Source organism: Bufo gargarizans, chromosome 2 (genome assembly GCF_014858855.1).
Source record: "Bufo gargarizans isolate SCDJY-AF-19 chromosome 2, ASM1485885v1, whole genome shotgun sequence".
In the NCBI taxonomy this organism is placed as follows: domain Eukaryota; kingdom Metazoa; phylum Chordata; class Amphibia; order Anura; family Bufonidae; genus Bufo; species Bufo gargarizans.
Genome location: NC_058081.1, coordinates 694532139 through 694555513, shown reverse-complemented (window position 1 = coordinate 694555513; position 23375 = coordinate 694532139). Strand labels below are relative to the sequence as shown.

Sequence of the window (23375 nt, the reverse complement as noted above, 5' to 3'; positions counted from 1 at the left end):
ATACGGAGTACATTCAGATTTTTTTGCGGACACATTGACTTGAATGGAGCCACGGATCGTTATTTGCGGGCAATAATAGGACATGTTCTATGTTTGAATGGAACGGAAATGGAAGGCATTCAGAGTACCTTCCCTTTTTTTGCGGATCCATTGAAATGAATACGGAACGCAAAAAACGGAATGTAGAAAAAAACAAAAAAAACACGTTTGTGTGCAGGAGGCCTAACACAATCACCCAATGAACAAGCGAGTGTTTGCTCATTGATCGGGTGATCGCCAGCACCTTTCAAACAGGCCAATTTTGGAGAAGGAGCGTTTATACATTTATTTCAATGGATCCGCAAAAAAAAAATGGAAGGTACTCTGTATACCTTCAGTTTCCGTATTTCCGTTTTATTGTTCTGTTTAAAGATAGAAAGTGTCCTATTATTGTCCGCATAACGGACAAGGATAGTACTGTTCTATCAGGGGCCAGCTGTTCCGTTCTGCAAAATACTGAAAAGCCATAGGGTCGTGTGCAAGAGGCCTAATGTATGTGGAGGACTCCTGAATGCAGTTTCGCAAGGTACTGGGCAGGTGGAATGTGACAATGGAGGACACGCCTTCCTCAGTTTCTGCCTCTCTTAGCAAAAAGCCTCATCAAACATGACAGCTATGAGACACGCCTGAACAAAGGTAGGGCTTAGCTTCTAATCTCAATGACTCAATTCCGTAGGTTCACACTTGCACTTAAGAGATCCGGTAGGCTGTTCTGGCAGAGGACAACCTGCTGGAGCTCACCGAATCTGGCCTAGCCGTTCCCTGCCAGACCCCACTGACTAACGGGATCCGGCCTCTTTCCGGCATAAGTGCATTTCACCGGAAAGCAACTGGATCCCCGCCGGATCCCATTACAGTCAAAAAAGTCTGGTGGTCAACGGCAGTGTCTGGCCAGGCATAATCCGGTGAGGTCCAGCGAGCTGCTCTCTGCCGAATCCGTTAAACGCAAGTGTGAACCTACTCTCAGCTTGCCTGGTCATAATTTGCCCTAAAATTTAGCAATCTCCGCATGATGTCTGATAAATTTGGTGCGTCTATAAGGGCTCATTCAGGTGGCTGTAGGCTGTCCGCAAAAAAAAAAAAAAAAAAAGATCCGTTTTATTTGCAGACAGTTCAGCATGTCCGCTAAAAAAAATTGATAGCATTCCGTATTTTTGCAGACCCATAGACTTCAGTGGGGCCACGTCCTGATTTTCACTGACTAGTATAGAACAGGTTTTATTTGTTTTGCCGAGCCGTGGAATGGAAGAAGAGGGCCCCATAGAAGTTAATGGGTCCGCATATAATCCGCAAAAAAACGGATCAGCATTTTTGCGGACAGCATATGGCCGTCTGACGCTTATGTCTTGACACTTTCTACACCAGCCCTTTACCGGACTTTGATTGTGACCATTTTTGTGGCTAACCACGCTAATCTGAAGTAAACGGTGTAAAAATGCTAATAAAAATCTAACAACTTTTTGAAGCTAGAAATTTGTCTTGATACTCCCTCAAACTGATGTTAAAATGGAGAGATTAGCCAACATATCCTACTGTGGAGGACATGTCTGAGCCCGAGCACCGCGCCAAGGTTTCTCAAGTAGCTCGGGTCCTAATACTCACTTACCTGTGCCGTATGGGCAATACCAGGGGCCAGTGGGCGAATTACGGGAGCGTGAGGGAGTAAGACCGCAGAGTGCACCTGTCTTTGCTATTATATTGTTATATTGATTATCACATCCACATCATTCCTATCTTGTGTAGGATGTTTATTGTGGTCATCCTCCACTGTATGCATTTTTGCTGGGGATCGCCATTAGCAACGGGCCACAAGTGCAGGATTTGCTCCCCTGTATATACAGGCACAACTGCATGTGGGTTTGAGCACTTCCTGCCTGTTTATATACAAACAAACTTAAAAAAAAATGGCGTGGTGTTGGAGATGCATAGAGGTGTATAAACTCCAATTTACCGTTAATGAGCCTGTTTTCCATCCACAGGCCACATTTAGGTGCACCTGTGAGGCCTGGGCCATATCAGCCAGTCTTGAGTGGGACTCACAGACTCCTCCCTCCCATTGCAAGCATGGTTACATGCTGGAGGTAACTGGTGAGTTGTCCGAGTCGGACCTCACGCTCCTGTATTTCGCCCACCTGGTATTGCCCATACGGCTCAGGTAGGCGAGTGTTAGGACCCGAGCTACTTGAGAAACCTTGGCGCGGTGCTCAGGCTCAGACATGTCCTCCACAGTAGGACATGTTGGCTAATCTCTCTATTTTATCATCAGTATGAGGGTTAGTAAGACCGCAGAGTGCACCTGTCCTTGCCATTATCTATCTGTCCATCTAATTCTAATATCTACCTACCTATTAGTTTATCACATCTATCCATCTCATATCTATTATCTATCTATTTCTAATAATTATCTACCTATCTGTCTATTAATTTCTCTCATATCTATCCATCCATCTATCTACCTATCCACTTAGAAACCGGCTGATATCTGCCCTCTTTCCGATCCTCGCCATGGATTTTCGGCAGGTGTTATTTGAGCTCCTGGTTTCGCACAAGCTCATTGCATTCCAAAGTATCATGGAGACAACAGCAAACTAATCCACCTGCCTGAAGTACAAGTCTGGGCAGCCATCCACCTGCGTCCTGCACACAATACTGTCCTGAGGTCACTGCACCCGGGCCCCGGAGCCCAGTACTGGAATGTGGAGAGGAAATGAGAGGCTCAGCCTAGGAGACTGTCCTCTGTGACAGAAGAGAGCAGTAATGCACAAGTATGGCTAGGGCTGTGTTCACATCACCATTTTGTCCCACGTTTTATGTATACCTAGAGAAACAAAAATTGAAAAAGCATAATATATTGCAATCTTCCATCCCATGGAGTCCAATAATATTTTTTTTTAAAACATATACATTAAACAGACATGGCAACAGAGGACACTGCACGCCATCTGTTTAATGTATATGTCATACGTGGGATAAAAAGGTGATGTAAACACAGCCTTAAAGGGACACTGTACACGCAGGCAGCATGCTACAGAGCAGGAGGAGCTGAGCAGATTGATGTATAGTTTTATGGTGAATAAATTCAGTAAAACTTGTTATTCATTCATTTAAAGCCATGCTCATTCTATGCTTAGGAGTCCAGTGGGCGGTCCTCTCAGTGATTGACAGCCTACACTTATACAAGGATGGCCCACTGGACTCCTATGCCTAGAAAAAAAGGGGATTTAAAGGGTCACTGAGTTTTTATAAAAAACTTTTGATATTTCATAGAGACATGTCAAAACTTTTGTTTGTTGGGGGCCTGAGTGCTGAGACCCCCACTAATCACCAGAACCCTCTCCGCTGCAGGAGACTGAATCAAGACAGGCCCATAGACTTCTATTGAGCCCATTTCCTGCAGCAAGAGAGCATGATATGCAAGCATTTCTCCCTCCTCGTTCTAGAGATCGTGGGGTCTCAGGACTCAGACTCCCACTGATCAAAACTTTTGTTTTATAAAAACTCAGTGACCCTTTAGATACCCTTTTTTTCTAGGCATAGGAGTCCAGAGGGCGGTCCTACTCAGTGACTGACAGCCTTCCTTGAATAAATAGGAGTCATTTATTCATTTTAATTCCTTGTGTCACATCAAAAGTTTGATAAAAATTAAAACTCTGCGAATGAAATTCGAGTTTTACTGAATCTTTTCCCCAAAAAAACTATCAAATCTGCTCCGCTCCTCCTGCTCTACAACATGCTGCCTGCAGCTCATACACCATGGGGCAGATTTACGCACAAAAACAAAAAAAACTGGCGTGCATGCCTTTCATCACATTTACTACGTGTTTTACATTCTTTTGTAAGCTTTTTACACCCCGTCCGACAAGGGTTGTGTGGCTTCATGGAAAAGGGGGCATGACCTAAATGCAGCTCCGTTCACCAAAAGTGCGACAAACTACGGCAACTTATAGGTGGTGTAAACTTAGACTAGGCAGTTGTTTTTTGCCGCAAGGACACATTTTTTGGTGCATGGACAGAATTCCAAATTTACAAAGGTCTATGCACCAGATTAGTACATTAAGACAAAGTGTAAAGTGCGACGGTAAATCTGCCCCCAGCACATGCTCTTGATTAAATGTCGGCCCCACAGCCTAAAAATCAGGGACTGTAGCTACACAAGCGGGACACGTCTTCTTCATCTATGGGGTCTTTGAATCTATATATATATATATATATATATATATATATATATATATATATATATATATATATATATATATATATATATCTCTCAATACAAGTAGTAATCGCCCACCATACTCCAAGGTCAGTGATCGAGTTTATACTATATCGGGACAGTAGGAGAACCTAGCTTTCTGGTGTTTGATGAGTGGGTAGATATTGCTGCTGTACCCCTTTAAATAATAAATTGTCATCTAGAATTCTCCATACGTGCAATCATAAGTAAAGAAGATGACCCCGGCCGTAAGCATTACTTACATAGATGAGTCCCGAGTAGTAGCGATCCTTCAGGTTGTGCAGGACAGACGCCTCGTTTAGACAGGTCAATTCTGCCATGTCCTCCACCTTGGTAAACTTGGGTGGGTTCATCTTCTGGATGTCATCCTTGTTGATCACTACCCTTTTGCCGTTCTCTGCCAGTTCCACCACCACCTCGTCGCCCCGTTCTTCTTTGATGCTGGCCGCTTCAAAGCCATGCTTCTCGGAGGGGACCCAAACCTGCTTCTTGGCCGTCCAGTCCGCCTGCGTGGCGGTGATGCTCACAGGGTTTTGGTTGACAAAAAGGTAGCGTTCGGCATCATCTCTATAGGAGTTTCGAGATGACATCTTGGAAGCTGATCAGGGTCCTAGAAGAAAAAAAAGATACAGATCAATATACACGTAGGATATGAATATTACTGCGTCCGCTCTAACACGAATATCTCCACTACGAATGACCTAACGAGATTTAATTCATGCCAGCCGGTCCTTAAAAGTCCAAGAAATGTCTCCTATGACATAACTGTGTTGCACGGTCGGAAAAGGCAATAAAGTAAATGGCATTTGGTTGTCTGCCAGATGTACTACGGGGGTAAAGGAAGTGAGGGAAAAAACTATGGAAAATGTAGCTCAGCCTGTTCTAGGCCAGGAAGTGCATGTTCCCTCACGTAACAATGACCGAAGCGTGTGAAGTCAAATAAACTAAAGCGGTCTCTGCCTCCGCAGCCGTATAAAGCAAAGCCGGCGTTAGATAATGGAAAAACCCACCTCATATCTGCAGGGTGCCCACAGAGCGGGCCGTCACTGGGAGGCCAGAGCCATCACCTTTAACGTTCTGTTATCTTTTGGTTCACGCAGTTTGAGCATTAATGTACGAGACCCACTTTTTCATAAGTTAGAGCTTCCATGGCTACTTTTACACTTACGTTCTTGTTTTCCGGTATTGAGATCCGGCAGAGAATCTCAATACCAGAAAAAAATAAATCAAACATTTCCGCTTAGATCCGTTCAGGATGTCTCCCGTTCCATCAGAATTCCGTTTTCTGACCGGACACAAAACCCTTGCAAGCTATGGTTTTGCGTCCGGTCAATAAAACGGATCCGGCACTGAAAACAATGTAAGTCAATGGTGACTGATTTAAAAAAAAAAAAATTTTTTTTAAAGGAGCTTAAAAAACCGGATGAGTTTTATTTGTTTCCCGTTTTGATTTCACACAACCGCATCATAACGGAATGGAGGCATCCTGATGTGCAAAATCAAAAACGGAATTAACAGAGTAAGTGTGAAAGTATGATAGGCATGCTCCTGTAGGTAGGATTCATCCAGGCCTAGCACCACTAGTTGATCTGCATTATACCATGCTGTACCCCTAGAGGAGGACTTCTCACTTGTAGAACCTATCGTTTCCAAACATGTCTGTCTAGGGAGATAATAAAGGGAGTCTGTCACCAGGAAATTCTCTGTGAATGTCTTGTAGTTTTAGTTCAGCTGAATGTACCGATATCTTTCACTTAGTGATCCGCTGCTTCATTCTGGAGAAAATGTATTTTTAAGCCATAGACAAAAGAGCAGTTAGGGTACTGTCACACTTGCGTTTTTCTTTTCCGGCATAGAGTTCTGTCCTAGGGGCTCTATACCAGGAAAAGAACTGATCAGTTTTATCCCCATGCATTCTGAATGGAGAGTAATCTGTTCAGTTTGCATCAGGATGTCTTCAGTTCAGTTGTTTTGACTGATCAGGCAAAAGAGAAAACCGCAGCATGCTACGGTTTTATCTCCGGCGAAAAAAAACTGAAGACTTGCCTGAACGCCGGATCCAGCATTTTTTCCCATAGGGATGTATTAGTGCCGGATCCGGCGTTCCGTTATGCGTATGCGCAGACTGAAAAAAAGGTGAAAAAAATTAATTACGTATCCGTTTTGCCGGATGACACCGGAACAACGGATCCAGCATTTCAATGCATTTTTTTGCCTGATCAGGCATTTTTAAGACTGATCAGGATACTGATCAGTCTTACTAATGCCATCAGTTAGCATACATTTTGCCTGATCCGGCAGGCAGTTCCGGCGACTGAACTGCTTGCCGGATCTCTCTGCCGCAAGTGTGAAAGTACCCTTAAAGGGAACCCGTCATGTGGATATTTGATTATAATCTAAATATATACAATCATTAACTACAAAAAAGTGCCTTAGATGTATTCACTTACTGGTGTGACAGATGGTTACCTCATAATATACACACAAAGATGCCGCATGTCGCATGCTAATGAGCTGAGTTTTGAGTCCAGCGTGATGTCAGTGAGTCCAGCGTATATTTAATTCAGAGATATAGCCACTCCCCTGCCCACCTGCTTCTGATTCCTATGGAAACAAACTGTCATTCAGCAGCAGGTGGGCGGGGAGAGTCAGGAGCTCATAAATATTCAGGACTCATCATTATCAGCTGGAGCTTTTCAATACAAGATGTTGGCAGATTGACTGGGTCAATTAAAGAAAGTGACCCAGCATTTTGCCAAGAGAATCAGTCACTTATTTATGTTGCCCTTAGTTAGGACACCATAGAACTGGTGACAGGTTCCCTTTAAGTGCACAGAGGGCATTGTGACTGGTTCATCAGTGGATTTCCTGGTGACACACTCCCTTAAGGGCTCATTCACACAAACGTGTGCTGCCCGTTGCGGTATTGCGGTTTGTCCGGTTTGTGTTAAATATTCATGATCTGTCCTGAGGATACGACATCAATATCAGATCACCAGGGGTCCAAGTCCGCACCAATCCTGTGATTGAAGAGGCCCTGGCGCTCCTGTGAGTACCCTAAGCCTCCTGGCTTCTCACCATGCACAGGGCCACTTGAATGGGACTGGGTGGCACCTAGGCCATGTGACCGATTTTCGGATTGCAGATATTTTTTAATTCTATTTTCTGTCCATGACTGTGGGAGGTGGCGATTTTTGCCCGAGCCATATGGACCATAAGTACCTGTAGACTTTGCTCACTAAAGGAGAATATTGTGCGCATGCTCTGTGATCTGAGCAGAGACCATTGAGCAGAGAGGGGGAGGAGGTGAGCTATAACCATCACTTATTGTGAATGGTGGATCCTGTGCTATATTTTCTTTATTCTATTTGGTTGTGCATGATTATGGGGGGTGGCGATCTTGCCTCAGTCGATAAAAGTAGCAGCCACATGGACCATAAGAACCTATAGCCTAGAGATGTTCATTGACTTCTAAAAGGAGAGTGTTGTGGGCATGCTCTGTGCAGAGGTCACTGTTAGGGATGAGCGAATCGACTTCGGATGAAACATCCGAAGTCAATTCGTGTAAAACTTTGTTCTAATACCGAAAGGCGCAGGAGCTCCGTACAGTATTAGAATGTATTGGCTCTGATGACCGAAGTTATTGCTTCCTGAAGTCTCGTGAGACTTCGCGCAATAACTTCATAAATTAATGTGTACTGTAAAAAAACATTTCCCGAACTCTGGTTTGACCAAACCGGAGTTCGGGAAATGATTTTTTAAGTACAAATTAATTTAAAAGTTATAAAGGGGAGGTAAACTATAATCAGCAAGGTGGATCCTGTATTATCTCAATACAAGTGATACCCTTCGTTGTAATCCTGCCTGTAAGGATAATGAGATGACTGGAGAAATGATCTCTATAAAACAGTGGCCAGTGTAAAATTTGCAGGATTTCTTTTTTTTTTTTTTTTTTTTTTTTTTTAATACTGTGACATGGAGAAAAAAATAAAAAATAAAATAGGTTTATTATAAAAAGTTGATTTAAATAAGTATATAAAACATTTCTCCTGTACAAATTTACATTTTACTCATGAACTAAAAATGAAAACACACATTATACATGATTCAGTATAAATTCCAACTCCAGTTACTCAGTGCCAAAAATGTAAAAAACTTGACATCATTGGTAAAGAGTCTTTCGCGTGGGAGCTGTTAATATGAAATGAAAGCAGGTTATTTCTACTGCTGAAATACCGTACAATTCTCTGTAGAAAAGAAGGTAAACGCTACGGGCGATATAAATATGAGCTGCAATTATACATGAGCGCATAATGTAGTAGGGACCCTAGTGATCTCCAGCACATTCAGGCCAGCTCCCAGCAGTGTGCGCTCATATTACATAATGTAAGTGTATGAGGGGCAGAAATGATAAAGACAAGAGGAGAAGACTCAATATGTTGCCTAATGCCAGAGACAGTAGGTAGTAAGGAGTTTGTATACCCGATCCTACCTATAGTAATGCGTCCAGGCTGACAACCCAGCGCATGCGCAGTGCGAAGAGGAAGCTGATGTCTGTACAGCTGGTTACAATGCACATGCATCCAACGCTAACTTGTAATGAAGGCCTGATGGACATTAGTCAAAAAAAAAAAAAAAAAAAAAAAAAAAAAAAAAAAAAAGAAGAAGAATCTGGGGACCGACCTGTATGACCCTTAAGGAAAGTGGCACCACCCCCATGACTCTGCAGCAGTAATTTGCATACAGAACATGCCATGTTTAAACTTCTTACATAATGCATCAAAAATACGTATGGAGTGACATTTATACACTCATTGACAACAAAAATATGGCACCCAGATAGAAATGTCGGATTGCTGCCAAACTGTGTGCAGTTATGTCTCAGGCTCTCCATGGCCAACCGTATCTCATCTTGTATCCAGGCTGGAGGCCGTATCTCATCTTGTATCCAGGCTGGAGGCCGTATCTCATCTTGTATCCAGGCTAGAGGCCGTGTCTCATCTTGTATCCAGGCTAGAGGCCGTATCTCATCTTGTATCCAGGCTAGAGGCCGTATCTCATCTTGTATCCAGGCTAGAGGCGTATTCATCTGTATCCAGGCTAGAGGCGTATCTCATCTTGTATCCAGGCTGGAGGCCGTATCCTCATCTTGTATCCAGGCTGGAGGCCGTACCTCATCTTGTATCCAGGCTAGAGGCCGTGCCTCATCTTGTATCCAGGCTAGAGGCCGTATCTCATCTTGTATCCAGGCTAGAGGCCGTACCTCATCTTGTATCCAGGCTAGAGGCCGTACCTCATCTTGTATCCAGGCTAGAGGCCGTGTCTCATCTTGTATCCAGGCTAGAGGCCGTATCTCATCTTGTATCCAGGCTAGAGGCCGTGTCTCATCTTGTATCCAGGCTAGAGGAGGCCGTATCTCATCTTGTATCCAGGCTAGAGGAGGCCGTATCTCATCTTGTATCCAGGCTAGAGGCCGTATCTCATCTTGTATCCAGGCTAGAGGCGCACACAGGGTCCTAGAGCCTCCATTCCATTGTACAGATTTCCCAATAAACTCGTCCTTTCCTCTAATATAGTAATCGCTTCCATATGTCATCATTACATCACACAGTGAACTATTCATTTCAACAACAACTTCTTGGTGCAGTATTTTTTTTGCCAATCAGTCTAAACCTATTGCTTTCCGGTAGAAGGCTTTGGTGCAGTATAGCGGTGGAAAATGTGCCGACAGGTTCCCTTTAATGTCACGTCGATCTAATATACCTATGGGTGGATCCACATCAAACGTCTGACTGCTAGGCACTTTAATGTCTGGCCATATCTGCACTTCTGACACGTCCATCACCCATGCATTGCCCAACTCTACACCTGCGGTCTAACATTGTGTTCAGACACCTCTCAGGAAGAGTAAAAGATTATACCGCCCTGTAATCCACATACCTGAACACTGTCCAGGCCATAAAAGGTACGGAGGATTAATGATTACTCAGTATGGTGTCGTTACATTTGCTTTCGATATCTCCGAGGAAAGTTCAAAATCAGTTTCGACTACAGAAAGTACAATGGTCGATCAGAAAGCACAGGAGAGAAGAATGCAGTCAATTTCTGAGAATATTTAGAATTACACACTTAAAAGGGAAGAGGTCACGTAGAGCGTGGTGTCTGGTCTGTAGACCGCAGGAGGAGCTGAGCAGACAGATATATAGATTTGTCGGAAAAGATTCATTTTAACTGGAATTTTAACTTGTAATTTATTAATTTCATTCCTTGCTCCATGCTTAAGAGTCCAGTGGGCGTTACTCACTGAATAGGACCGCCCACTGGACTCCTAAGGATAGAAATAACAGAATTAATGTAATACAAGTTTTACAGAATATCTCTCCATTAAACTATATATCAGTCGGCTCAGCTCCTCCTGCTCTATAACGTGCTGCCTGCAGCTCAGATCCGTGTTCAATGTGAACAGTCACCTTTAAGCCTCAGTCATCTGTATACTGGAATAGGGAGCTGAATACTGACATGATGCACGGATCATTGTGTATCCATTTTGTTTCGTATACATGTCAGTTATATGTTGTGCATTTTTTATTTTTCTGACCCATCATTCAGATATGTTGGAGTCCAACCTCACTACTACTGGGGCTGAGAACAAGATACCAAACCCCCTTTCTAGGTCACAGATTAGTATGAACACAGGTGATCCCCATCAAAGAATGGGAGTATCTTGATTTGCTCAATGTATTTCAAGCTGGCATCTCAGGGGTGTGTCCTTTCCGCTGCAGCTCTCTCCCTATCACAGCTCAGGGAACACGTCCTTTCGGCTGCAGCTCTCTCCCTATCACAGCTCGGGAGAAGTGTCCTTTCTGCTGTAGTTCTCCCCCTGTCACAGATCAGGAGGGGTATCCTTTCTGCTGCAGCTTCTAACAGTAGATAGGGGTGTTGACCGTTGCAGGAGGGAACTGAGCATGTGCGACCTCCCCAGTGAGGTGGACATAGAAATAAGGAAAAGAACAACCAGCTGGTGGCGCCATACAGATACATTTTATTGAATAACTTTGTGGCTATACTACATTTTAAAGGGGTTTTCCAGGCTCCTGATATTGATGTCCTAGTTGAAAGTGTAGTGGTTGTGCGGAGGTACTGCTGCTCAGTTCCCATTCACTTCAACAGGAGCTGCAGTAACCCAGCACGACCACTAGGCTTTGTTCCATTCAAAGTCCTAGTTCCATCTCCAGAGGCTGCAGGGCACAGCTGATCCGTGGGGGAGTGCGGGGTGTCGGACCCTCGCCGATCTATATATTGCCCATTTCTGAAGATCCTTAATATCAGGAGCCTGGAAAACCACTTTACTTACCTGCAGTTACAAAAGTATTCAGATCCAGGTGCTGCTTTGAAAAACGTAGAATAGAACAGAAAGATGCAGACATAGCACACATGCCATTCTATGTATTGGAAAGTCATGTCCTCCGCACTGAGGAATGCAAATATTCAGCACCTTGCGTGCGCACATCAGTGGAGCTTGCTTTGCAGGGAGGGGCAGATTCACAGTTGACAAAATTTCTTTTCTTGCACGACTGTTTTTCTCGGCGTCCAATCCGCATTTTTTGTGGGTCGGATGCGGACAAATTCACTTCAATGGGGGTCGCAAAAGATGTGGACAGCACACCGTGTGCAGTCCTTATCCGTATGTCCATTCCACGGACACGCAAAAAATAGAACATATCCTACTCTTTTTACGGACAAGGATAGGAAGTTCTACAGGGCAGGATGTTCCGTTCCGCAAAATGCAGAACATACATGGTTGGTATCAGTGTTTTGCAGATTCGCAATTTGTGGACTGCAAAAACAACAACGGCCGTGTGCATGAGCCCTTATCCAGACCTAAGGCCTAGACCAAACCCTGCCGATTTTGCGGGGGGGGGGGGGGGGGGCTGGGGGGGTTCGGCCGACCATCTAATATGGATGGGGCCTCTTGCTTCTCCCCCGATGACAGATGATAAAGTAAAAGCACATTCGAGGTAAGTTGCTGCCCTAATAGTCTGGCAGTGGCTTCCTCCCCTCTTCCTACTGACAACACATGCACACTCGGCTGGGCTGAGTATAGGGGTCATAGCTGTGGACCAAACATACATTCGGCCATCAGTTATCCTACAGGGGTTGTCAGGACTGTTGCCCCTGAACATGAAAAACCCCACTCGCCTGTCCACGGACCCGCCGATGCTCCATTCCCATTGTCGGCAGCGGTCGCAGGACCAAGCCACTTCCTGGTCCTGCGGGGACTGGTAGTGGCCAAGAACGGAGCAGCACCGGGATTGCGGACAGGTGACGTTATGTTCAGGGGCAGGGGTTGGTTGTCACGTCCAAGGCTGTGCAACCCCTTTAAGTGCATTCCAGCCTCCTCATTTGTCAGGTAATCGGCGGCTCAATTTACATGGGGCAAATATCCGGAACGAGCAAACTCGCCTTCCCAGTAATTGTTCCAATCCGCGGGCCCCTGTAAAAGGGCGTTAACAAGTACAACTTTCTTCACAGTCACACAGACAGTCTATGATAATTGGTGCCATTGAGACATCAATAAAAATTTGGGGGGCAATTCTGAAACCAGCAAACATTTTCATAAAAGGCATAAATCAGAATTATAGTATATACGGGTCATGAAGGGTCGATGTGCTGCATAAAATCATAGCATCACATAGGGAGAGCACATTCTTTAAACTTTGCAAATATGTCACATAGTCGAGATGTTTGTGGGTATTTTTTCAGCTTTGCAATATTTATCCTCCCCCCCCCCGCCTCTCTAAAGGCTGGTCATGCTAAATCGGACCTGGTTGCTCAACCCGAGGGTCAAGTGACAGGATGTGCACTGATGTTTGCTGATTACAGACTGTTTTACAGCCCCGTTTGGCTTCTTGAGGTCACCTGAAAGTATCACTGCCCGGTCAGAACTGATTTGGCCCAACAAAAAGTCGATTTAAAACTATTCTCAGTTCCACATCATGAAAGGGGTCATTTCACGACGACAACCCTGTTTCATATAGGCCTAGGGACACCGCGCCAATCAGCCGATCGTAGGCTTTACAGAGGTTGTCCTCTGTAGTGTAGTTTTGAATGAAGGATAAGGGATCCACAGGATAAGGCATAACTAACTGATCAGTGGGGGTCTCAGTGGTCAGATCCCGAGAATGGGGTTTCCGTTCCCTCAATCTGATTAAGAAGCAGGTCAAGAGTGCCCTCTGCTTCTCCATTCATTCTCTATGGGATCCCCAGAAACAGCTAAGCACTGCCATTTCCGGAGGTCCCACAGAGAATGAATGGAGCGGCAGTGCGCATGCATCAGCCTGCTGCTCCATCAGATCAAGGAAACGGGAACCCTGTTCTTGGGATCGGTCAAATGGCAGCGATCGGTTGTGGATAGGAGATAACTCCAAAACGTGACACAACCCCTTTAAAGATGGACTCACACAAAAAATGTATTCTGTGACTAGTTAGAATAGTACATGATGTAAATTGTAGTGAAGGCAGTTTTCTTTCCGGTGACTATTTGTGATTTATAACCTCCCTTCTGATCCTCAGATGTGTCATGTTAGTTACTTCTTTATTCATTCCTTTGAGACGGACATTGAGCTCCCATAGGAATATATAGAGAAACTGGCTTCCTGTCCACACAAGAATAGTCACAGTGTTGGTCAGATAACACAGCTGAGGATCAGAAGGGAGGTTATAAATCACAAATACAGTCACTGGAAAAAAAAAAAAAAAAATTTACCTTCACTACAATTTACAGGTCAAAGAATACAAATTTTAGTGGGAGTTCTTCTTTAAGTTATATGACCACAGTAATCAAGGTGCCCATCTTTATTAATATACTGTATCAGTTTTGGCTTTGAAACCTCTTTGAGATGACAACTCCCCCCCCCCCCCCCCTTCAAAAAAAAAAAAAAAAAAAAAAAAAAAAAAAGGCAGAATTTTCTCAATAAATCCTCCAGGATTGTGAAAGGTCATCTGCGGCGGGCCGTGATTTACCACCACATTAGCATCTGAATGAAGCCTCTTTTTGCAGCTCCCATTGTGGCGGACGTAAAACAAAGGGAGTACAGTAATTTCATGGCAGCCGTATTCATTCCCCACCAGTAAAGTTTTTATTTCCCGGAGACTACCCTTCAGATCAGTGCAGCATCCCCCAACTATTTATTCCCACTAGTAATTTCATTAATCGTACAAAAGCCAAAATGCACAAAGTGCGTTACTTTAATGATGCCCGATGGAATATGCTATGAAGAGTCCATTGTCTGTAAAAATAACGCGAAGGAGAGCGGGTTTACAAAGGAACAAAGAATGATACAGAGCTGACGGGTCAGCCTGGCATGCCGGCCAACGACTGTAGCTTTACAATCCAACCCCCAGAACAATGGGCCGGCTGCCAGTCTGTTTACTTGCTTTGGCCTTGCTCGCTGCTCTGCAGCTTAGTCAAACAATTCTGCACCTCCCGGCTCATTCCAGGGACACACATACTACATTTGTCTGTCCAGCAAATGCTCAACATTTTTGGTTCTTTTCTGTTACTTGTCACCGAAGGAGCAGCGTTCCATGGGACGTTTGGCCACAAAGGCAAGGTTCACATCTATTAACACAACTGATGACGTTTTGCTCGCCACAGCCGGATAGCGTGGGACTGCACGCAATGTTTTTCAGTCCTGTGAAAGGGAGACTTCTGGGGTGTTGACGTAGAGTCGGGCCAGAAATGACCCCATAGGATGATCAGTTCTGGCTTAAAGGGGTCGTCCGAAATTTTTATACCGATGGCCTATACTCAGGATAGGTCATCGATATCTGATCAGTGGGGGGGGGGGGGGGAGGAGACTCCTGGCAACAAAGCCAATCAGTGGCTGCAGCGTTCCAGTGCACTTCCTAGGCCAGTGACGTCACCTTCATCGGTCACGTGACCTCAGCCCCATTGAAGTGAATGGGCCTGGACTGCAATACCAAGCACAGCCACTATAAAAACGAGATTTTAACAGGCGATTTTCTGATGAAACATACAAAAAAGACGCACCAGTAACGCATTATATATATTCATATAATTATTTATTATAAATATAATTATTTATATTCAAAACTTTTGCATATATCCAGTTACAATGTTTGAAATTCACATCGTCATAGTCCTAGAATCGTCATATTAGAATAGTCCATATAAACACTTGGGTGGCACTTTCTGCGCCTGTCTGGATATCCCCTGCACTGCCGGCGCAAGCGTTCAGTTTATGACGAGGCTTGCGCCTATGACAGTCCAGTCCGTGCGCCTAAACAGTTATCTACAACAGCTCAGAGCTGCCGTAGATTTCCGGCTTCATTTGTGGCAGAAAACTGGCGTAAATGAAGATACCGTAACTTTGTCGGAGCCGCTTACCACGAACCCTTACCACGAACCCTAGGGAAAGTGGCGGAAAGATGCAACAATTTTTTTTTTTTAAGTTGCACCTGCGCCTTTCAGGCGCAAGCGAAATTATAAATCTCCCCCTGGTCTGCAAATACCATCAGAGGCTATGGTTACGGAGGAGGTCCCGCACCAAGTGTGCATGCAGCTACGTTTCGGGGGCACGCCCCCTTTGTCAAGCATGCGTACTCCGTTCCAGACTCAGCTATAAATACCCACCCACTGCTATTTATTAACCCTTAGATAACAAAGGTTCTTAGATAACAAAATCAAAAAGTCATGGAAATATATCACTGGACACGTGCATCTATTAGTGAATGGACATTCCCTTTAATACGTCCATGTAACCAGAGCTCCTAGGTAGAGTTTGAGAAGCAGGTAACAAGGCAAGGAGAAGAAAGCGAATCACAAGATGATTCACAACAACTTTCTTCTTTCCTTGGGATACAATAATATGTAATAAATAGTAAACTTTCAGTGGCCATATGGTGCTATAAACAAGGGGCGATATCACTGGGTGATGATTGGGAACAAATGAGCATATGAACGATCATTCCTAATCAGTGCCCGCTCATTTTACATGCGGTGATCGGGGATGAATGATCATTATTAGGATCAATGATTGAAGAGGCCTCGGCACTCTAGTGAGTGCTCACAGCTCACCAAGCACAGCGCCATACATTGTATAGTGGCTGGGCTCGGTATTGCAGCCAGGAAAAATAAAAGCTTTAAAATGGTATTACCAACTGAAATACTGTACATGTCTGGTTACACCTCCAGGACTCCCATCTAATGGGAGAATGCATAAAAAAATGCATGCGAGCAGCCACACGACAGACATACAGGTCTGTCACCAGATGATTGGGGTGCCGCACACAATGATAGAGGGTCGCATGTGGCCCCTGAGCCTTAGGTTGTGCACCCCTGGTTTAGACCATGTCACCCATGAACACTGGCCTAGGAAGAGGCCGCAGCGCTCACCTAAAAAACCATGGCCTTTTCAAACAGCTGATCAATGGTTTTGCCAGGACCCCCACCGATCAGATATAGCTAGGCCATCAATATTAAACTATTGGAAAACCACTTTTAAAAAAACGTACAGTTAATACTGTCACATAGCTAAAACGAAGCGTGCAATAAACACCCTCTAAAATATGAAAGTGTAAGACGCCTTGACAGCAATTATCCAGCAAAGTCAAGGACTAACGCTATGAACGGCTGTAAAAGTACAAGGGTGTGACCGAAAAGAAATAGATCCTCACATCAAACCCCCAGCTCCATGTCTTCTCCTTTCCTCAAGTAAAGTGTCAGTTACACAGGCTAATGATCGGCTGAACGATCACTGCCCCGTGCAAACAGTCCACCGACCACATCTTTTGTGGCGGAAAAAATATATAAAAAATTGTGTTGGTAGCTCAACTCCCTTTATTCACTGGGAATGTGCTGCCGAAATAATATAAAGTACATGAAAGAAGCGAGTATGAATAAGGACTACTTCATCCCTTCAGTGAACCATTTAAAAGGGGTAGGCCACGTTCTGGCTATCTGTGACCAATGTGTATGTAAGATGACTACATGGAATTTAGTGAGATAGCCTTTGTAGAAATTCTGTGCCGTTTGCTAAATTTCATAAGCCATGCCCTCATGGTAGGCAAATCTGTGCTGTCCTCAGAGGTCCTGTCCATAAGATGGCCGCTGATTGAGGCTCATGTGACCAGACCTCATTCAGCCTCCTCCATACTAAGGCAGTGTAAGTGCGGATGGCGGGTGCAGTGCCTTTGAATGGAGGAGAGTCACATGGACATGATCTGCCTGGTCATATGACTCTCCATCAGCAGCCATTTTATGGACAGGACCTGTGGACAGACAGCACATAAGACTTAGCAAACAAGGGAGAATACCTTGTGAAATACAGAAAATGGCACAGAATACCCACAAATACAAATATAATCATCTTACAAACACATTGGTTAACAACAACTGGAAAGTGGCCAACCCCTTTAAATGGAAGTAATAAAATTGTGGCGACCAACTTGCATATCGCTAATCGGGGCTTGTTAGAAGCAAACAATCTAAAGAAGCCTAAATAAAGTAAAAAAGATTTGTTCATATAAGACACCATTGAAGCCAACAAGGCAGCCAGGATCGGTAGTGTCCTCTCTGTGAACTTCCTGTTGTTGACAAGCAACAACTCCCAGCATTTTGGCTGGAGGACCACAGGTTGGTCACCACTAGTCTGGAACCTAATCAGAGTCTTGGCTGCTATTCTATAGTTACTTCTGATATTGTTAATGCCTTACTCAGATTAGGAAATTTCTGTATCTGCAAAACTTTTTTGCGCCTAGTAACTAAGGAGAGGTCCCGAACATCTCCAGAACCTCCAAAGAAAGTCATATTTTCAGTGTCAATCTAAATCGGTGACTGAACGGAAGTACATTACAGTGAAGCCAGGACAGTAATCAAGTCAAGGGTGTGGTGCCAATTCTTTACTGACACAACAGACAAGACAAAGGTGTGCCTATAAGAAAAACAACCTGGTTTGTGACATGGGAGGAGGGCATGTATTTTCTTCATGTCTTAAAGCGTACCTGAGTTTTCATAAAAAGTTTGCATAATGACTGTGCTTTTTTGTACAATCATAACTGTGAAGGAGCAGTTATGTTTGGGCTGCCCTAATGTTTTTTTTTTTTCAGTCATATTATTCCCTGTTTAAGCTGCACAGCAAGATGCATTTCACTCAGAAGCAGGGGACATTTCTATTCTGCCAGCATTGTACTGCTGTGATATCCTTTTCTTTTGACTTCCCACTATGTTTTCATCTCCAGAGTTTACAGAACAGATAAGGCTGGAGGCCCCTGTAATGTTCAGAAGCTGTGTAGAAGCAGTTATTTTTATCAGGCTAAGGATGTCAGCTAGCTCTGACACGCCCACTTCCTCCCACCAGTCTTCTGTCTTAGTTACCAGGGACAGATCATGCCTGACAGGCAGTGGACTGCAACTTAGCTGGAAGAGAGACCCCTAGTGGCTATGACTTTACAGCTCATTTCAGATGGACGCGGGACAGCCAGCATTGGGAAGGAGGTAAATATGCTTCTCTTCGCAGTTCTGTGCGCGAGGGGGGTGGGGGAGTTGCTAACCCATTTCACCCCCCAAAAGGTGTACAACCCCTTTATGCCTGGATTCGGCCAGACAAATCCCAGCAAATTTGCCGGGTAGTGGCAGGATCTCCACCGGACCCCTTTATAGTCAATAGGGCCAACGGCCATTCTGGCAACGTTCGGTAGAGTGTTCTGTTTGGAACTACTAACGTCACTGTGAATGAGGACTGGAAGAAAACCTACTTGAGATGCAATTTTTTTTTCCAGTGAGAAGATGATAAAACTTGCTTGGAATAGACCTTTCTTCCACATAGCTTGAGAACATCAAGAGATGGCTTTCTCCTTCCTTTGATGTTCACAAATACAAAGCTTCTTTCCACAACCAATTACTGCCACACCTCATGGAGGCATCTGGTGTGAGATTTACTCATGGATGAGAGTTTCACTGCAATTCTAGAATATAACGCTTAGTTGTATTTTATTCTTCACTTTCATTCTGTGGTGCAATTATCACAGTTTACAGCAAATCCCTTAACGTAGACGACTATAAGGACATACATTAATCTATAGGTTCTTCTAGGTGCCATGTGCGGTCCAGACTAAATGAGTTCTCCATTTTGGACAATCACAATAAACCGATCACAAAGTATCCCTCAACTAGGACCTCCAGGATTCACCTGTAATCGGAGGGGGAAACCTGGCAGTACATACTCCATTACCCTACAGTGCCCCCACAGGGGAAATTAAGTATGACACATTGCCCATCCAAAGCAACGGGAATGTGGTCATAACGAAGTCCAGCAAGTTGAGATTTCTGAAGACTGTCGTATGGCAAGTCACAGTAAACTGCACATTCATTATGATTAGGCGACAATACAATCTTATGTTGTGCAACTGTTGTAGCCCTAGTCAAATACAGGAGTGGTGGCTGATGGCAGACAATATTATCATTTAAAAAGAAATAAAAATGACCATTACAAATGAATCAGTATTAACACGGTGATGGTCCTTGTTCACTTCTCTTGTAGCATACCACATGATTACTACAGCCAATCACTGTCCTCAAAGGGTTCATGCCACAAATACAAGCACCACTGCTGAAACCAGTGATTGGCTGCAGCAGTAAGATGGATGTACAGCACGGCATCACTGCAGCAAAGTTCACAAAGAGTGATGGGGACCACAGAAGCAGTGGCACTAGAGCGGCGAAGGATTTACAGGCTATGTTAGTCTTCACAGACTATTCTTTTATTGTCCCTATGCAGATAAAAATGACTCAACTCTGCATTAAGTCTCAATTTACTTTATATGTTGTATCTACAAGACTTGCGTGTCTCCATGGTAACAGACTACAAACAAACCCTGTGTAGTCTGATGCAGTCAAGTTTTATTCCCTTCTATCGACAATTTCTCCTGCTGTCTATAGTTAGCAGAAAGAAGACGCAGATGGAAGAAAGTGTCCCCTAACTGCAGAGTCAGGCTACACACAGGTTAGATTTTAGTCTTTTAAGAGAGGAACCTCTGGGTGCAACGAGGTACAATAGCAACATCCTCATTGCATCAAGGGGCTAATTAGCAAATTATTAAAAAGCCGATTTCTCCACATTGCGGGCACGTATCGAGATGGGACCAGCAGCAGTCGATTCAGCTGATAAAGGAAAGATGAAATAAAAAAGCAACTTCTAAATTTTTGGGGTTTTGCTTTGTGGGTTCAATTTTACAGCTCTCACTATTATAAATTTTATTCTGCAGATCAGTACTGATGATAACAATTTTATATCTTCTTACTACTTTTGCATAATACATTTTTTTTTTATTGCTTTTGTGTCGCCATAACTTTTTTATTTTTCTATCAATGGACCTGTGCTTGTTTTTTGCAGGATGAGCTCACAGTTTCATTGGTACCGCTATGGCTTAAGTACAGGTATTTTTCCTGACAAAATTAGCATAAAAAAAAAAAAGGCTTAACATGGACATCCCACTGATTAACTCAGGAGTCCTTGCCATAGCACATGTGAAGTAGCATTTTTCAAGTGCGTATCTAAAATCAACCACGTGGAAAAAAAAGAATGGACATGTCACTTCTTGCTGCGGTTTCCACAAGGATACTGTGCAGCTGACTACACGTGTGTTGGTGCCATCGAATGGGGCTAAAGCCACAAGTGGACCTGTGGTATGATAGAATCCTAAGGGACAGTCTCAGATACCGTTCACCTCTGTTTCGGAGATCGGGCTGCATGCAACGGTTTTTGTCCAACCGAAACCCACCATTTATGCTGGAAATCGGCCAGATCACCGTCAGACCCTATTGCAGTCAATGGAAATCCAGTTGTGAAGAAGAGGATCCGGCAATGAAGTAGAGCAGGGATACTCAACCTCTGACCCTCCAGCTGTTGCAAAACTACAACTTCCAGCATGCCCTAATAATTGTAGGCTGTCAAGTCATGCTGGGAGTTGTAGTTTTGCAACAGCTGGAGGGTCGCAGGTTGGGCATCTCTGAAGTAGAGGATCCGGTAGGCTGCTCTGTGCCAGAACAGCCTGCTGGATCTCCAAATGGAGATGTGAATGAGGCCCAAGAGATCTACAGCGGATTTAACACTTTGGTTTTATTCAGGGGACAATGGACAGTCCTCTTCATCAGGTCCAAAGTGACCCATCATGGTGATATTCATTAAATGAGAAAGTTCTATAGTAAAACAACAAATCTCAGCTTGCTTGGATTCAGATCTCATTACTCCTTTCCTAAAACGTGTTCGCACAAATCTAGTCCAACGAGCAAGATTTTTTTCCCAAGACTTCACACTCCAGCATGGGCATATTGTAACTTGCTCCCTTGTGCTGGTACCACCATAAGTAAGCAGAGAAGCTTTGTGACAAGTTCAATAGACTGGAATGTGTTTGTTATCGCATGTGTGGAGAAAGTGAGCCGCTTTGTACTCCACCTGCGGTCCATCCTGGACAGAAGGACCTGGTTACACTTCAAGGAGCCAATTTCATTTTTAAAGGGACTAGCAGTAAAAAACTCATTTTTAGGTGAATCGGCTACTGGGTTCCTGGGCTTAGCCACATGAAGGTCGCTCATTGTCTTCCATAATGTTTTCAATAAAGAGCAGAACACACAGATACTTATACTGGAAGTCGTCACACACAATCGGCAGGGGTCATGAAGGACCACATCGTTATGACAATGTGGTTGACGAGCTGACATCTTGGCCTACAGAGCCATACTGTGTGGACACGTACCTCCATGTAATCCAAGGGTGCACAACCTGCAGCCCGCATTGCCATTTTGTGATGCCCCCAACCATATGATCCCATCAGACAGAAGAGAAAGGGCGCGTAGTGCAAGGCAGGAACTAATGGCACACTACGTAGAAATCTCGAAGACCTCATATTTTGGCAGAATGGGGGGGGGGGGGGGGTCTCCTGACTCCTCTATGGCACTCCGGAAAGGTGTAAGGTGAGCAGCAGAGGTGGCCATGAATAAGAGGATGCTTGGTCTGGAGTGCAAGCAGGAGGGGAAGGTGAATACCCGTTTTCCCGATAGGTGGAAGTCCTGGAACTGGAGCCGGCACCAATCAAGTATCAGAACTCAGGAACGGAGACTCGGATCAACTATGTGTCTATGCAAACAGCTGGACAGAGAGGTCACTTGTGACAGATTCCCTTTAGGCTGGTTTCACACGGGCATTGCGGATTGGGGCCGGATGCGTTCAGAGTGCGTTCAGTGAAACTCGCACTATTTTGCAAGCAAGTTCAGTCAGTTTTGTCTGAGATTGCGTTTAGTTGTTCAGTTTTTTCCGCGCGGGTGCGATGCGTTTTTCACGCGCGTGATAAAAAACGGAATGTTTACAAACAACATCTCTTAGCAACAATCAGTGAAAAACGCATCGCACCCGCACTTGCTTGCAGATGCAATGCGTTTTTCACGCAGCCCCATTCACTTCTATGGGGCATGGGCTGCATGAAAAACACAGAATATAGAACATGCCGCGATTTTCACGCAACGCAAAACTGATGTGTGAAAAACAACGCTCATGTACACAGACCCATTGAAATGAATGGGTCAGGATTCAGTGCGGGTGCTATGCGTTCACGTCACGCATTGCCCCCGTGCGGAAAACTCGCTCGTGTGAAAGGGGCCTTAAAGGGGTGGTCCAAAAACCCACCACAAGTTTGCCTATTTACACATTTACCCGAAATCTACAAACTGAAAAGAGGGCAGACAATCATTTTTGTTCGGAGTAGGTTTGTCCATGTACCGTTAAAAATCAATATATTAATACACGTTTTAGAAGTAAATTGCAAAGATGTCTGCTGTGTATGTGTAAAAAATGGTAAGACGCCTTTGTCATACGCCTTCATGATCAACTACAAAGTCGCGGCCCCACCCTGCACGTGTAGCCTCATCTCGGAGTGTTAAATCAACTAGAACGTACACATTTCCCAAGGCTAGTAACAGAGGGAGTCCGGATACAAGCACCCAAGTAAAACCAGGCTCAACAGCTGCAAGATAAACTCAGGAGTCTCTTTATCAGCCTATTGACCACCTTCTAAAGTAGAGGTA

The 23375-nt window shown here is 44.3% G+C and overlaps 1 protein-coding gene across 5 annotated transcripts in view; it reads right to left on the bottom strand.

Moving 5' to 3' along the window:
* The window catches only part of LOC122928993 (myosin-10-like), a 137170-nt gene that overhangs the window by 63434 nt on the left and 50361 nt on the right, over positions 1-23375 (bottom strand). For all 5 annotated transcript variants that reach the window (XM_044282384.1, XM_044282385.1, XM_044282383.1 and 2 more), the window contains one exon: positions 4516-4883. In XM_044282384.1, the coding sequence (XP_044138319.1) occupies positions 4516-4863 (348 nt within the window). In that variant the 5' untranslated portion in view covers positions 4864-4883. The remainder of the gene's footprint in view (positions 1-4515; positions 4884-23375) is intronic.